Below are 13792 nucleotides of genomic sequence, written 5' to 3' on the forward strand. Positions count from 1 at the left end.
CAAGCAGCTTTGAGGACAACTTTACTGCCTCAATTCATTTTACCGGAAGACTTAACTCCCCTTAGCATCTTGGTTTGGAGATTATGTGATCCGCCCTCGTCTTTCTTCCTTTTAGGGACATATTGGAGCGCGGGACTTACTTTCTTTCCATAAGACGCAATACCCCCTTTATGAGATTTACTCACGTTGGCAGGTACTTTTTCAATAACAGTTTTGGCTTTACCAATAGTCACATCAGCTCTTTTAGTTATGGGTTCGTCATTCTTGCTTTTCGTACCATCATCAACTTTCAGCTCCTTCACAATGCGGTTCTTCAAGTAGAACTTTGCATCGGCAAAGTGTGACTCAGCCTCGGTGAATGGCTCATCATCGGTAACTACCGTCTTCTCGACTTCACCCTCGTAGTATTTTAAACATTGATGGTAGGTAGATGGAACAACTTTATTCTCATGTATCCAAGGCCTCCCAAGCAAAACATTGTATGAAGTCTTCGCGTCGATCACATGCAGCCATGCACTTGATTGCATATCTTCAATAGTGATTCCCAGCCTGATCGCGCCTATGGCTCTTTGCCCCCTTGGTTAAATCCTTGGATCATCACGTGACTTTCTGAGAGTTTATTCATGGGAATACCAAGTTCTTTCACAATATGGATTGGCAAAATATTTACTGAGGATCCTCCATCAACCAAAATTCGATTTACCTTTTCATCGCGCATATAGCCAACCAGGTACAATGGGCGGTTATGAGGAGTGTTACCTAGCAAAAGATCATCATTTGTGAACGTGACCTTTTCCTCACAAGCATTAACTTCTTGAGGAGTGGACTCGATGGGCTTTTCCGAAGATGGTGCCAACGGTAGGTCATCACTCTTTTCTTCCCCTTTGTCAGCATGGCAACAAGAGGCATCAATGCCCTCATGGTAAATCTTCCTGCGAAACCAACTTGGTAAAAACTCCTCCAAGGTCACTGGATTTCGTGGCTTTTGAGGGTGGTGCATTTCCACTTTTGCTTTCTTCAAATGCCTAACTGGATTCTTTTTTATTGGTCTTTTTACCATCATCTTCCTTGTTGGTTGTTCCACTAATTCTTTTTGTGGGCTCCTTTTGTGGCGCCTACGACGAGTCACCAACGTCCAACCTTCATCATCATCAGGTTGGTTGACTTCAGCTTTGTCGCTCTCCAGTAATTCTTCATTTTTACTTTCTTTAAAATTACATAATTCATCGGGACTGAATGTGCCAAAGGTGATAGAGACTTGGTTTGCGCTTGCTTTCTCATCTTCAAGAACGATCTTCTTTTCGCGAGCCAAGTCCATGACTTTATCCTTGAAGATAAAGCACTTCTCTAAAGGGTGTCTTACAAGTCGGTGATATTTGCACTAGTTTGGGTCATTTGTTTTCCCAGCTTCATTTGGTCGCTTCATATCCGGAAGCTCGATGAGATTTAACTCGAGGAGTTCTTCGTAAATGGTTGGCACATCAGAATCCAGGAATGGGTACTCTTTCTCTTGCATTTCTTTTAGAGTCAGCTTCCCACTTGGCTTATCTTGAAACGAAGTGGATTTCATACTCTGCTTCTTGCTCTCCTTCGTCGTGAACTTCACAAGTGACGTATTGACATTCATAGCTTCTTTGCTTTCAGACTTAGGTAAGAACTTTCCCCACTTCCTGACTTCTTGCTTGTCATTCACTTTGCGAGTTTCATAGATGGGTAGCCTTTCATTTCCAGCGGAAGCCATGCTCAATTCCATGTCATGGGCACGAGTTGCAAGTTCTTCAAATGTTCTAGGCTTGATACCTTGCAAGATGTAGCGCAATCCCCAATGCATGCCTTGGATGCACATCTCTATGCCTGAAGCTTCACTAAGCCTGTCTTTGCAGTTGAGGCTTGCATTCCTCCAACGATTGATAAAGTCGATAACTGGTTCCCCCTTTCGTTGACGAGTATTTGTAAGCTCTATCATACTCACCGTGCGTCTTGTGCTATAAAAGCGATTGAGGAACTCTTGCTCTAGTTGATCCCAGTTGTCGATAGATCCAGCCTCGAGGTCCGTGTACCAGTCAAAAGTATTTCCTTTTAGCGAGCGAACAAACTGCTTGATGAGGTAATCTTCATAAGTCCCAGCATTGTTGCACGTCTCAACGAAGTGCGCAATATGTTGCTTTGGGTTACCTTTACCATCAAACTGTTGAAACTTCGGAGGTTGATAGCCAGCAAGCATCTTCAACATATCGACCCTTGCAGTGTACGGTTTTGCATATGTAAGGGAGGATTTGGCAGCAACTTCATATTTGTTCTTAATGGTTCCTTCGATGAACTCCTTCAGTTGATCGATTGGAATCATCCCTTCAGATGAGACAGGGATAGCCTTAGTGGATGCTGCTTGTCTTGGGGGAGAGTCACTCTCTAGAACTTCTGGGAGCTTGCCGAGTGCATGGGTAGATTCTTCTTCCATCAAGATTCCCACCCTGTCTGTTAGCTTGTCAATTCTAGCCTCTTGATTTTGCATGCATTTGGTCAAGCCAGCGATTGCTTCCGTCAAGTTTGCCAACTGCTCCTCCATAGATGAAGTGTTTGCCACCATGGCTTGCATGATTGTCGTCGATGATAGAGAGTAGCATGGATTTTCACACAGATTGTTCCTTGACTGGCTCACGCTACGTGGTGTAAGTGGGGAGGATCCATCGCTTGAAGCATCATCATCTTCCTTCACAGCAGAGTGCTTGGAGCCGATGAGGTCAAGCAGAGCAAGAGTTTTCTTGATCTTTTCAGCAACATCGCTTCCTCCTTCAGATGCATTTGTGGAAGATCTTGCTCCTTTTGAGGATGAAGATCCGAAAACAGGGGTTGATGCGGACGACACTTGGGGTGCTTGTTGTCCTAAAGAGCTTGCTTTGCTCCTCGTAACTGGTCCGAAGCTTCCAAAGGTGACATCGAGGATGTTTTCCACATCAGCATAGAACCTGGAGTTAGCAGCCTTGGTGGATGTTGATTTGGAGTTGATTTTCTTCGAAGCCATTTCAATGTTCTTGAACTTTGGTGATTGAAAAGTTGAGATGAGAGGTAGAGATTGTCCCACTGGGCGTGCCAGAATTTGTAGACAATAAATTTAGGTCGAGAAAATAAAATCAAGACCGAAAAAATATCGCAACAATCGTAGTATTTTATTTCGAATATTTGAGTGTTACAATCTCTATGAATCCTCTGATTCTACTTTTCTATAGTAAATAAATTCAAGGGCCTTTGAGCTTGATCTTGAATATGTATTTGTTGCCACAAACGATGATCTTGTTCTTGAACTTGAACTTGACCTTGATTTGTTCTTTGTTCTTGAACTTGAACTTGATTTCTTGAACTTGAACTTGAAGCTTGACACTAGTGGAGAAATTTGCAGCGTTTGATCCACGAGCTCTTTCTTGCTTCTTGTTATAACTTCTGGTGTCTTTTCTGAGTTATGAAGACCCCTATTTATAGTTGTTGAAAGGAAGAGTTATGATAAGAACAAACTCTTTCCGACCAATCAAATTGAAGTGTGATACATGTCACTTGCACACGTGGTGCGATTTCATTGGCCTTTTAGTGTGACTTGGCATGCCTTGTCATTTTGATACGTGGCATGATCCTATTGGCTCTTCCGTTTGACTTGGCGTGCCACGTCATTTCACGCGTGGCACCAAACTGGGCCTCTAGGAAGATGTCATCTTGGGCTTAATGAAGTGGGCTCATTACTTTAGCCCAATTAAGTCTTCAAGCCCAATGGATTAAGACTTATTTATTTAATCCATATATATTGGACTTGTATAATTAATTCATTTATATATTAGCCCATAATATTTATTTAGACCAATATATCTTGAATTTAAAATATAGTCCAAATTATTTTACGGATTTAATTCCAATAAAATTTATATGCCTACAAATATAACCAAAAAAAAAATCTATTATCTTAACTATGGTTATGACTTTTTAAGAAGGTAATTATACTTCGACCATTAAAACTAAAAAGAGATATATACTTAAGAGTCTTAGACCATCAAAGTTAGAACTTGAGGAAATGGATACAACAGGAAATGCAAATGAGCCAAATCCCATACGTAGTAATCTTTAGCGGAGATACAACCCGTCAAGTCAATCCAAATATTCTAAAAGAACATACTTTAACTAGAGAATATTTAAACTGAGTCGTCTCTATTCAATGGTTCCTTTTTTATTATGTCCGATTAAAGCACTCTCCTACCAAGGAGAGCAGAACAATGCCACCCGCTTGACTCTAGCTAGCAAATGCCTTCCTTAATCCTTATAATTAGGGGCTTTCCCCTATTAGCTTTACCCTTTCTAGTAGTGTTGCTCGAGACATGAGCAGCACATTTTATCAAAACACCATAAATACTCCCCAACTAGGAATTGAATTTTTTTTCCAGTGTGTCTGTTACCTACTTTGGATCCGACTAATATGAATATGTGTCTAACAAGACCGATTAAAGAGGAAAACACTTTCTATCAGAATTCTTTCACCACAGCCCTTGATGGTATAACTGAATCGTCATATCGGTGCTGCATATTATAATATCCTTGTAGTCTTATCCAATGGATCGAACACATGTTAAACGGCTATTAGTAACCAGTCTTGGTATCATTATCAATATGAAATCTTTGTATTGTGAATTTGCAATGCATCATAAAGAAGGAAAATAGAAAACTACCATATTAGAGTCCATAACTACTGGGATAGAAGCGTTACTTAATTCCTCAAAGTAGACTCTTTAGGTAGTTATTCCTACCTAACCGGGAAAAAATTGCAGTGGTATATATCCTAAGAATCTATAAGGAATTAAAGCTCTACTCCTTTTTCAGAACGTTATAACTTTCTATTTCAGTAAGTTTTCAATGAAAAAAGAACATTTACCATACGCAGGGGGTAATTCTGAAAATTAACATCTAAAAAAGGAAGCAGGAAAATAGAGAAGGCAATTAGATGCATCAGTCATGGTTGAATTCACAAGTTTTTAATATTAATAAAGTGATACCCGAGTTTACATAACAATTAGATGCATCAATCATGGTTGAACATATGGGCTATTTGATTGCATAAAGAAGCCTCCCCAAACCCCACATATGTGATCTTACTGGATTGTTGTTGTTGTCGTTGATTGCATAAAGAAGCCATCATAACCCAAAGAAAGGGGAAGGTAATTTACATTTTACATGAAGATTCCTTATAATGCCTCATCAGGCAAAACAGCAATAGAGTTAAAACTGTCAGATTACAATCATAATTTCCCCTATGAAAGAGACAACTTATTTATTCCGACATCAAACTTTAATGAGTCGTGTAAAAGACTTTCATATTGAAATATGTCATTCTAAGCTTAAATGGGTAAGTAATTAGTCTCTTCAGGACAAAGAAAATAGACTCCACAAGTCTTGCCCTGTGCTCTGTAGTTCAGTCCAGAGGGGACTTGATAATTGAGGTAGCTTAATGGTGGTGTTATGATTTTCTTCTTGGAAGCTTCTAAAATTATGTGAGGCTGATGATTCCAAGTCTTCTTGAGGGACTAAAGGACCAAGATTGTCATGTGATGTTGGGGGTCTTTTTGCTGCATGTTCTTCAACTATTGCCCTTTGCTCCAATACTTTAAAGGAAGTTGCCTTTCTGTAAACTTTGCAAAGTACTATGTCATGATCCTGCATCCAATTTACAATTTACAAAATTTGAGTTCCTTGAAGGTGATAGTGACAAAATAAACGAGTCTTGTCTAGCTGAGTGGGCGTTTGGACATAAATTGTGGGAAAAAAAATTAAGTGAAAATGGTATTTGAAATAGAGTTGTGTTTGGACATAATTACAATTTGGAGCTTATTGGAAGTTAGGGATTAGAAGTTAGTTATTATTGGGACCTAAATGTAATTACTAGAAGTTAGGGGTCCTTTTATTATTTTATCTTTTCAATTAGTTGTATATAATTGATTTTGTTAGTACAATAATTGCAGTTGGAAATTTCTCAATTTCTTCCTTCTTCTTCCTCACGTCACAGTGCTCTCTAATGGTTGATTTTTGACATGGTATCAGAGCCATGGAGACAAGATTCGTGAGATTATGAAATTTCTCCAACTAATCGACTGCTTTGATTCAATTCGCTCTCTTATTTTCTAATTCAAAACAATTTTTTAGTTTGACAAAAAATGTTGCTTTAGAACTCTGCATGTGCGTTAATGGCGACGGAGAGAAAAAAAAAAGAATCGCCCACACTCATCCATTTTTCCTTCAACCTTCAGACACACCTGGATTGGTTATAATTCCAATTCAGCTCACAGGATCGGAAAACTGTGGATTGTGGAGTAGATCAATGCGTCTTGCTCTCAAAGCTAAGCGAAAGCTAGGGTTTGTAATAGGAGCTTGTGCAAAGGAGTCATTCGAGGAAAATCTCCATGAGGAATGGGAGACTTGTAGTGCACAGCTGGATTATGAACTCTGTTTCGAAGGATATGCTTAGTGGTATCATTTATGTATCAGATGCACATGCAGTTTTGGAAGACCCGCAGGAGCGATTTGATAAGGTAAATCGAGTTCGCATCTTTCAGTTACACAGATCGATTTCGAGGTTATCTCAAGGAGCAGATTCTGTACCTGTGTATTTTACCAAATTGAAGGAACTATGGGTTGAGTATGATGTTTTGGTGCCATATCCGAACAGTGGTTGTCCAAAATCTAAAGAACACATGACTCATTTACAGCAGCAAAGAGTCATGCAGTTCTTAGATGGACTAAATGATACATATGACCAAGCTCGTAAATAAATTCTAATGAAGACCACTGAACCCACACTTAATCAGGCATATGCGCTCATAACACAAGATGAGAGTCAACAATGTGCAGTAGGTGGAGTCAAAGGTCATAAATCAGATCCTTAGCCATGCAAGCAGGGAGAGGTCAAGGATTTCGTGGAAGGAAACTATATCTGCAATGTGAACACTGCCATATGAGAGGGCATACAAAGGAAAACTGCTACAAAATAGTAGGATACTCTGAAGATTTCAGAAGAAGGAAAGTATTTCATCCTAAAGGGATTCTAACAACTGCGAATCATGTGGAAGGTTCTGTGAATCATGAAGAAGGAAATATGGCTCAAAGTTCACAAGGAACATCAGGAGCATCACAAGCTAGATGAGGAGATCATTTCTTTACAGAAGCATAGTACCAGCAGATTCTAGATTTGTTGAACAAAGACTCACCACCAAGTGACATGAAGGCACAGAATCAAGCAACGACTGCAGGTATAATCACTGCATTATATTCTAGTATGCATAGCTCAAACAAAAGGAATGATGATTGGATTGTAGATTTAGGAGCAACACATCACATTTCATCTACCTTAGATTTAATGAGTAGTGTAAGAAGAGTAGATGACAGGACACAAGATAAAGTGACATTGCCAAATGGTATCACTACAAAAATTGAACATGTGGGAAGTTCATATTTGTCAGATGTTTATAAGCTAGAGAATGTACTACATGTTCTTGATTTTAAGTTTAATCTAATGTCAGTGTCCAAGCTAACTAGAGATCTAAAATGTGCTGCCACATTTCAGCCTACACTATGTGTGTTTCGGGATCTTTACAATGGCAGGGTAAAAGCGATTGGTAAAGAAAATGAAGGTTTGTACATACTGAAAGGAAGAGGATTTAGACTTTTAGCAGCAAATACGGATGTGAGAAATTCAAGTGGTGAAACAGCATACTTGTGGCATGAGAGATTAGGGCATGCTTCTATTCCTGTTATCTAGTATGTTTCTTTTTTGCATAATAAAATAGATGATAATATGCAGAATAAATGCACTGTTTGCCCTTTAGCTAAACAGTCTAGACTTAGCTTTCCTAAAAATGAGAAAAGGAGTGCTAGAGCCTTTGAATTGGTTCACATGGATGTATGGGGACCATATAAGAAGAGCACTCATGATATGAAACATTACTTTCTTACAGTTGTGGATGATTTTTCTAGAGCTACTTGGATTTTCTTGATGCAGTTTAAGAATGAAACTATTACTTTCCTGAAGCAATTTGTTTCCATGGTTAAGACACAGTTTGACACTTCTGTCAAGATTTTGAGAACAGACAATGGTAAAGAGTTCTTCAATACACAGTGGAATGAGTTCTTGCTATCTCAGGGAATTATTCATCAAAGTAGTTGTGTATATACACCCCAGCAGAATGGCGTAGCTGAAAGGAAACACAGACATATACTGAATACTGCAAGGGCCTTAAAATTTCAAAGTCATGTTCTAGACATACTTTGGGAGGAATGTGTACAAACTGCTATTTACTTGATTAATAGATTGCCTACCAGGATATTAAGTGGAAAAATCCCTTATGGAATGTTGTATGGTAGAGAGCCCTCAATAGCATATTTACGAGTTTTTGGATGCCTATGTTATGCTACAAATCTAGTATTAGATGATAAGTTTGGTGCAAGGGCTAAACATGTTGTTCACATTGGGTATTCAACTACTCAAAAGGGCTATAGATTGTATGATTTAACTACTAGAACCTTCTTCATTACCAGAGATATATCCTTTAGGGAGAATGAGTTTCAATTTAGGAAAATAACACAACATCTATTCACATCTAATGACTTTGGTTCTAGTTTTTTAGAGACTGGTTTGCAGGCTCAAACAGGTGGACTACCAACAATTTCCAATCTTCAGGAATCATTTCAGGTTCCTAATACAATAGAAACAACAAACACATGCACCAGTTCACCGCAGAGAGCGGCAATAATGGAATTCATAATGCAGCATCACCAGCAGGAGATTTTGGAAGAGTCATCAGTACCAAATGAAAATCATGATGCTGCACCACCAGTGCAGGAGATAGTAACAGATGGAACACAAACTACACATGGTGTGCTAAACAATGTTGAAGACATATCTGCTGGTTCACTTGTTCAAGATGGTGTCACTGAAGATGTTCAAAATGGGCAAGATACACCTAGGACTGAGTCTGGTTCCAATGCACCAACTCGACAGTCACTAAGGATAAAGATTCCACCTATATGGCAAAGAGACTATGTGTTGCAGTCACAGAAGCCCTCAAAATGCAATTATCCAACCTCAAACTTCCTATCCTATGAGAAGATGTCATCAAGATACAGAAGTTATATCTCAATTTTTCAGCCTTGAAGGAATCTTATAACTTCAAGGAAGCTATAAAGGATGAGAGGTGGATCACAGCCATGAAGCAGGAGATACAAGTATTAGAAGATAATAAGACTTGGGAGGTTGTTGACTTACCACCAGGCAAAACTTCTATTGGGTCCAAATGAGTGTACAAAATAAAGTACCAAGCAAATGGAGAAGTTAAAAGATTCAAGGCACGACTAGTGGCAAAAGGATACAATCAACAAGAGGGATTAAACTATCATGAGACATTTTCACCAGTTGCAAAGATGTTGACTATTAAGTCTGTGATAACACTTGCAGCCACAAAAGATTGGACCTTATACCAAATGGATGTCTTTAATTCTTTCCTTCAAGGAGATTTATTTGAAGAAGTCTATATGGATTTACCACAGGGCTTCCAAAGGCAGGGGGAGCAGAAGGTGTGTAGGCTGCTTAATTCTTTATATGGTCTCAAGCAAGCATCTAGGCAATGGAATTTGAAACTCACAGAAGCTTTGGTGGGAGCAGGTTTCATACATAGCACTCATGACTACTCTATGTTCACTAAGAGGCCAGGCAAGGATATTGTCATCATCCTCATCTATGTTGATGACTTGCTACTAACTGGAAGTAATAAGGAATTGATTGATGAAGCTAAGGTAGCTTTGCATCAGCAGTTTAAACTCAAAGACCTAGGAGAATTGTGGTATTGCTTAGGGATTGAGGTGTTGAGATCTAATCATGGAATACTACTTAACCAAAGAAAATATAATTTAGAGCTCATTTCTGAGTTGGGCTTAAGTGGTGCCAAACCAGCATTAACACCACTTGAAGTCAATTAGAAACTCACAACAGTGAAATATGACAGAGCTGCTGGAATAGAAGATAAAGATCCCTTGATCGATGCAAATAGCTATCAAAAACTGATAGGGAAATTGCTCTACTTGACAGTCACTCGACCAGATATCAGTTATGTAGTGCAAACCTTGAGACAATTTATGCAACTTCCTAAGAAGTCACACATGGAGGCTGCTTTTAGAGCAGTCAGATATCTAAAGGCTACACCAAGAATGGGAGTTCTATTGAAGCGAGGGAATGTAGATACATTGACAACTTTTTGTGATTCTGACTGGGCAGCTTGCCCAATGACAAGAAGGTTTGATAGTGGATATGCAGTTAAACTTGGTGATTCATTGATTTCATGGAAATCAAAGAAACAACACACTGTTTCACGAAGTAGTGCTGAAGCAGAATATCGCAGCATGGCATCAGTAGTTTCAGAAATAGTGTGGTTGTTGGGGTTATTTTCAAAGTTGGGAGTGTGTATTCTTAATCATGTCACACTGTTATGTGATGGCAAAGTAGCAATGCAAATAGCTGCGAAACATTTATTTCATGAGCGTACTAAACACATTGAGATAGACTGTCATTTTGTTCGTGAACGTATCAAGGATGGTATCTTGGTTACTCAATATGTTTCTACAAAGATCAACAGGCAGATCTCTTCACCAAAGGACAATCATCTGTATAGCATAGGTTCTTACTCAACAAGTTGGGAGTGTTGAACATTCTCCACCCTCCAGCTTGAGGGGGAGTATTGGAAGTTAGGGATTAGATGTTAGTTATTATTGGGACCTAAATATAATTACTAGAAGTTAGAGGTCCTTTTATTATTTTATCTTTTCAATTAGTTGTATATAACTGATTCTGTTAGCACAGTAATTGCAGTTAGAAATTTCTCAATTTCTTCCTTCTTCTTCACGTTACAGTGCTCTCTAATGGCTGATTTTTGACAGAGCTGTTTTTGATTTTTTTTTTTTGAGTGATTTGAAGTGAAAATTTTGAAAAACAGTTTTTTGGACTTTTTCAAATTACGAAAAAATTTGAAATTTAATTTCAAGTAGAATTAAAAAAATTCATGGCCAAACATTGATTTTGGAAAAAAGTAAAAAACAATTATGACCAAACGGGCCCTAAATCGTGTAGACTTTTAGTACATTATAGTGATATAGTGACATTGGTCCTAGAATTAATTGTATCCTCTTTATAGGAAAATTATATTGCGCATAGGTGATCTTTTTTCCGTTATGTTTATATACTGATTGTTGGATTCCGTTAAAGTTAGGACAGTTTATAGCATAGTGGGAAAAAGTGTTCAAAAACAGTTTTAGGTCATCAGTTCAACTCCAAATTGTGATATTTTAGCATCTCTTACATCCCCTTATCTCAAATTTTGCCTCCGCCCCTGGTGTAGCATGTTAATAAAGTTCTGAATAGTTCTCTATTTAACCTTTCCTACAAGAATTCTGAATTCGCTGTCACAAAGAATAAGAACTAGAAAAGGAAAAGAAAAAGAACAGAGTGTGAGGACTGGAGATTGTTTTTTTACCTAGTACACTTTGATTTTAACTTCTATATAGTGATTGTTTTTTTACCATCAGGTAATTTAAAAGATGGAATCAACAACTTGGAGATTACCTATTACAATAAGTTAAATAACATCGATAGTGTAAAAAATCTTTACACTGTTAATATATATAAGTTAAAGTTAAGTACCTTAGGTAAGGGGTGGCCATCAGGAAGTCTGTACTCGTTCATGACCCAATCAGTTCTGCACCCTTTAGGTGCCCTTCCACCATAGAAAACCAAAGTCTTCTTGAGCCCAATAACCTTCCTCGGGTCTAATGTTGAACGAATTTGGCAATCAGAACCAGTTGCCTTCCAGAAACCATTTCTTGTTGTTCTGTTAGGCTTCCCTTTAGGACCATGTTTTCTGTTTATTGGTACAAAAAAATACCACTCTCTTTCCCCTATTCTTGCCAATCCTACTTCCACAAAAAATAAAATAAAAAATAAAAAAAGTAGCAAAGATAAGTAAAAATGTGCTAAAAATGTCAATAATTCCAGTTCCATATTTTGCTGTACCAATTTCTTTTGATTTGGAATCAAAAACTTTTTTGCTCCAACATCAACGTTTGGCAATAGGTTAATGAGTTTTTACTGTGTGAATTATATTTACACGATCAAATCATTAATAAAATAATTACAGAAAGAAAGAATAAGAGGGGGGGAAAGAACTGTGTTACTAACCAGGTAACTCCCAAGGATCGTGGAGATATATGTTGACAAAGGCAATGACATTGGAGTCAAGTTTGTTGCCTTTGATAATGCTTTTGAGGTAGAAGTTGATGAGTTCTTCAGCAGTGGGATGAAAACGGAAGCCAGGGAGCTCAAGCTCCGGTAAGGACATTTTCTTATTTCTCCAAATGTTTTGATGATTGGTAATTGTAAGTATGCTTGCACTACCTCCTTAGCGACTTCATAAATTAAGCCATCAGCTTCAGCCTCTAATATAGGCGAACATTTGTACTGTTTTAGACCAATTCAGAATTTAAAATTAACGAATTCACCCTTTAAAGTTCTTATTATTGCACTTATTAGACTTTTCGAATTTTGAGTTTAAAATGTCACATTTGTTAAATTTTAGTAGTAATTTTTAACATATATATCATGATTCTGTATTGAAATACTGCATTTGATTGCACCCCTGCCTAATAAGCTACATAACCCTTTACTTAGAGGTGTAATCTCAGAAACGGAGTCAGAATTTAAAATTGAAATCTAGCTCTTCTAAGTTACTAGGTTCTAAATTAATGATTTGTACATATTATATGAATTTCTTAAAATAAATGCAGAGTTTAAACCAAAATTAATGGGTTCGACTAAACCCATATAGTGAAGGCTAGCTCTGCCCCTATGTAATCTGACACAAATTCCTAAATAGTTTTTATTTGTATTTTTATGTGTGTACACAGTATACTTTCAAATTTAACAAGCATTATATATTTATATATTGTAAGTCGACAACTTAAAGTTAATATTTCTTATGTCTTAGTTTATGTGTCATACTTTCATTTTTAGTATGTCCCAAAAGAATGTAATATTTTCTTATTTAAAGACAATTTAACTTCAAACTTCTTATTTTACCTTTAATGAGATAATTTATAATCACCTAACTATTTATAGCTTGTTTTATATTTATACTATAAGGATTCAAAAGTCTTTTTTCTTTCTTAAATTATGTGTCGAGTCAAACACTTCACATAAATTGGGACAAAGAGAATAAAAGAATATCAACTTGAAAGAAGAGGTAAAATCTTAAACTTACCATAATTTCAAATCTAAACTCACTTTAGATTGAGACAATAGTCGGACAGCATATTGTGAAATATTCCACAGAAAATGACAATGATTGCGAGCGGCATTAGGGAGGAATGAAACTAAAGTTCCTCTGATAGAAACACAACTGGAAACTTGGTGGGTCCTTTTGCTAGTTGCATACAAATTTAGGTCCACATGTTTGTGCTCTAAGTAGAAAACAAAAAAGAAAAGAGAGAGTCTATTGATTTATGTTGCGTCTTTTGAATTGTTCAACCACACGGTTGATATTGGTTCTTTAGGTTTATCATTTTGTAAATCTGGTTTCGCTTTCACTCTTGTAAATTGACCCTTATAACGGTGAGAAATTTTAGTATGTGAGTCACATAACAAACATTACTTATGCGAGTCTAGTTTATTTCTTGACAAGTGTACTCATGCTCCTACTTACTTATTTTAAAACACTAGTATCTATAA

At 37.4% G+C, this 13792-nt stretch overlaps 1 protein-coding gene across 1 annotated transcript; it reads right to left on the bottom strand.

The window, feature by feature from the left end:
* Positions 1 to 5193: 5193 nt before the first annotated feature.
* Positions 5194 to 12494, bottom strand: LOC107813765 (NAC domain-containing protein 6). The gene is made up of 3 exons (XM_016639071.2): positions 12248 to 12494; positions 11714 to 11982; positions 5194 to 5688 (listed from the first exon to the last, which is right to left on the bottom strand). Exons 1-3 carry the CDS (start codon positions 12405 to 12407, stop codon positions 5398 to 5400), a joined length of 720 nt encoding a protein of 239 aa, XP_016494557.2. The 5' UTR covers positions 12408 to 12494; the 3' UTR covers positions 5194 to 5397.
* Between the last annotated feature and the right edge of the window lie 1298 nt (positions 12495 to 13792).

Source organism: Nicotiana tabacum, chromosome 3 (assembly GCF_000715075.1).
Source record: "Nicotiana tabacum cultivar K326 chromosome 3, ASM71507v2, whole genome shotgun sequence".
NCBI lineage: Eukaryota > Viridiplantae > Streptophyta > Magnoliopsida > Solanales > Solanaceae > Nicotiana > Nicotiana tabacum.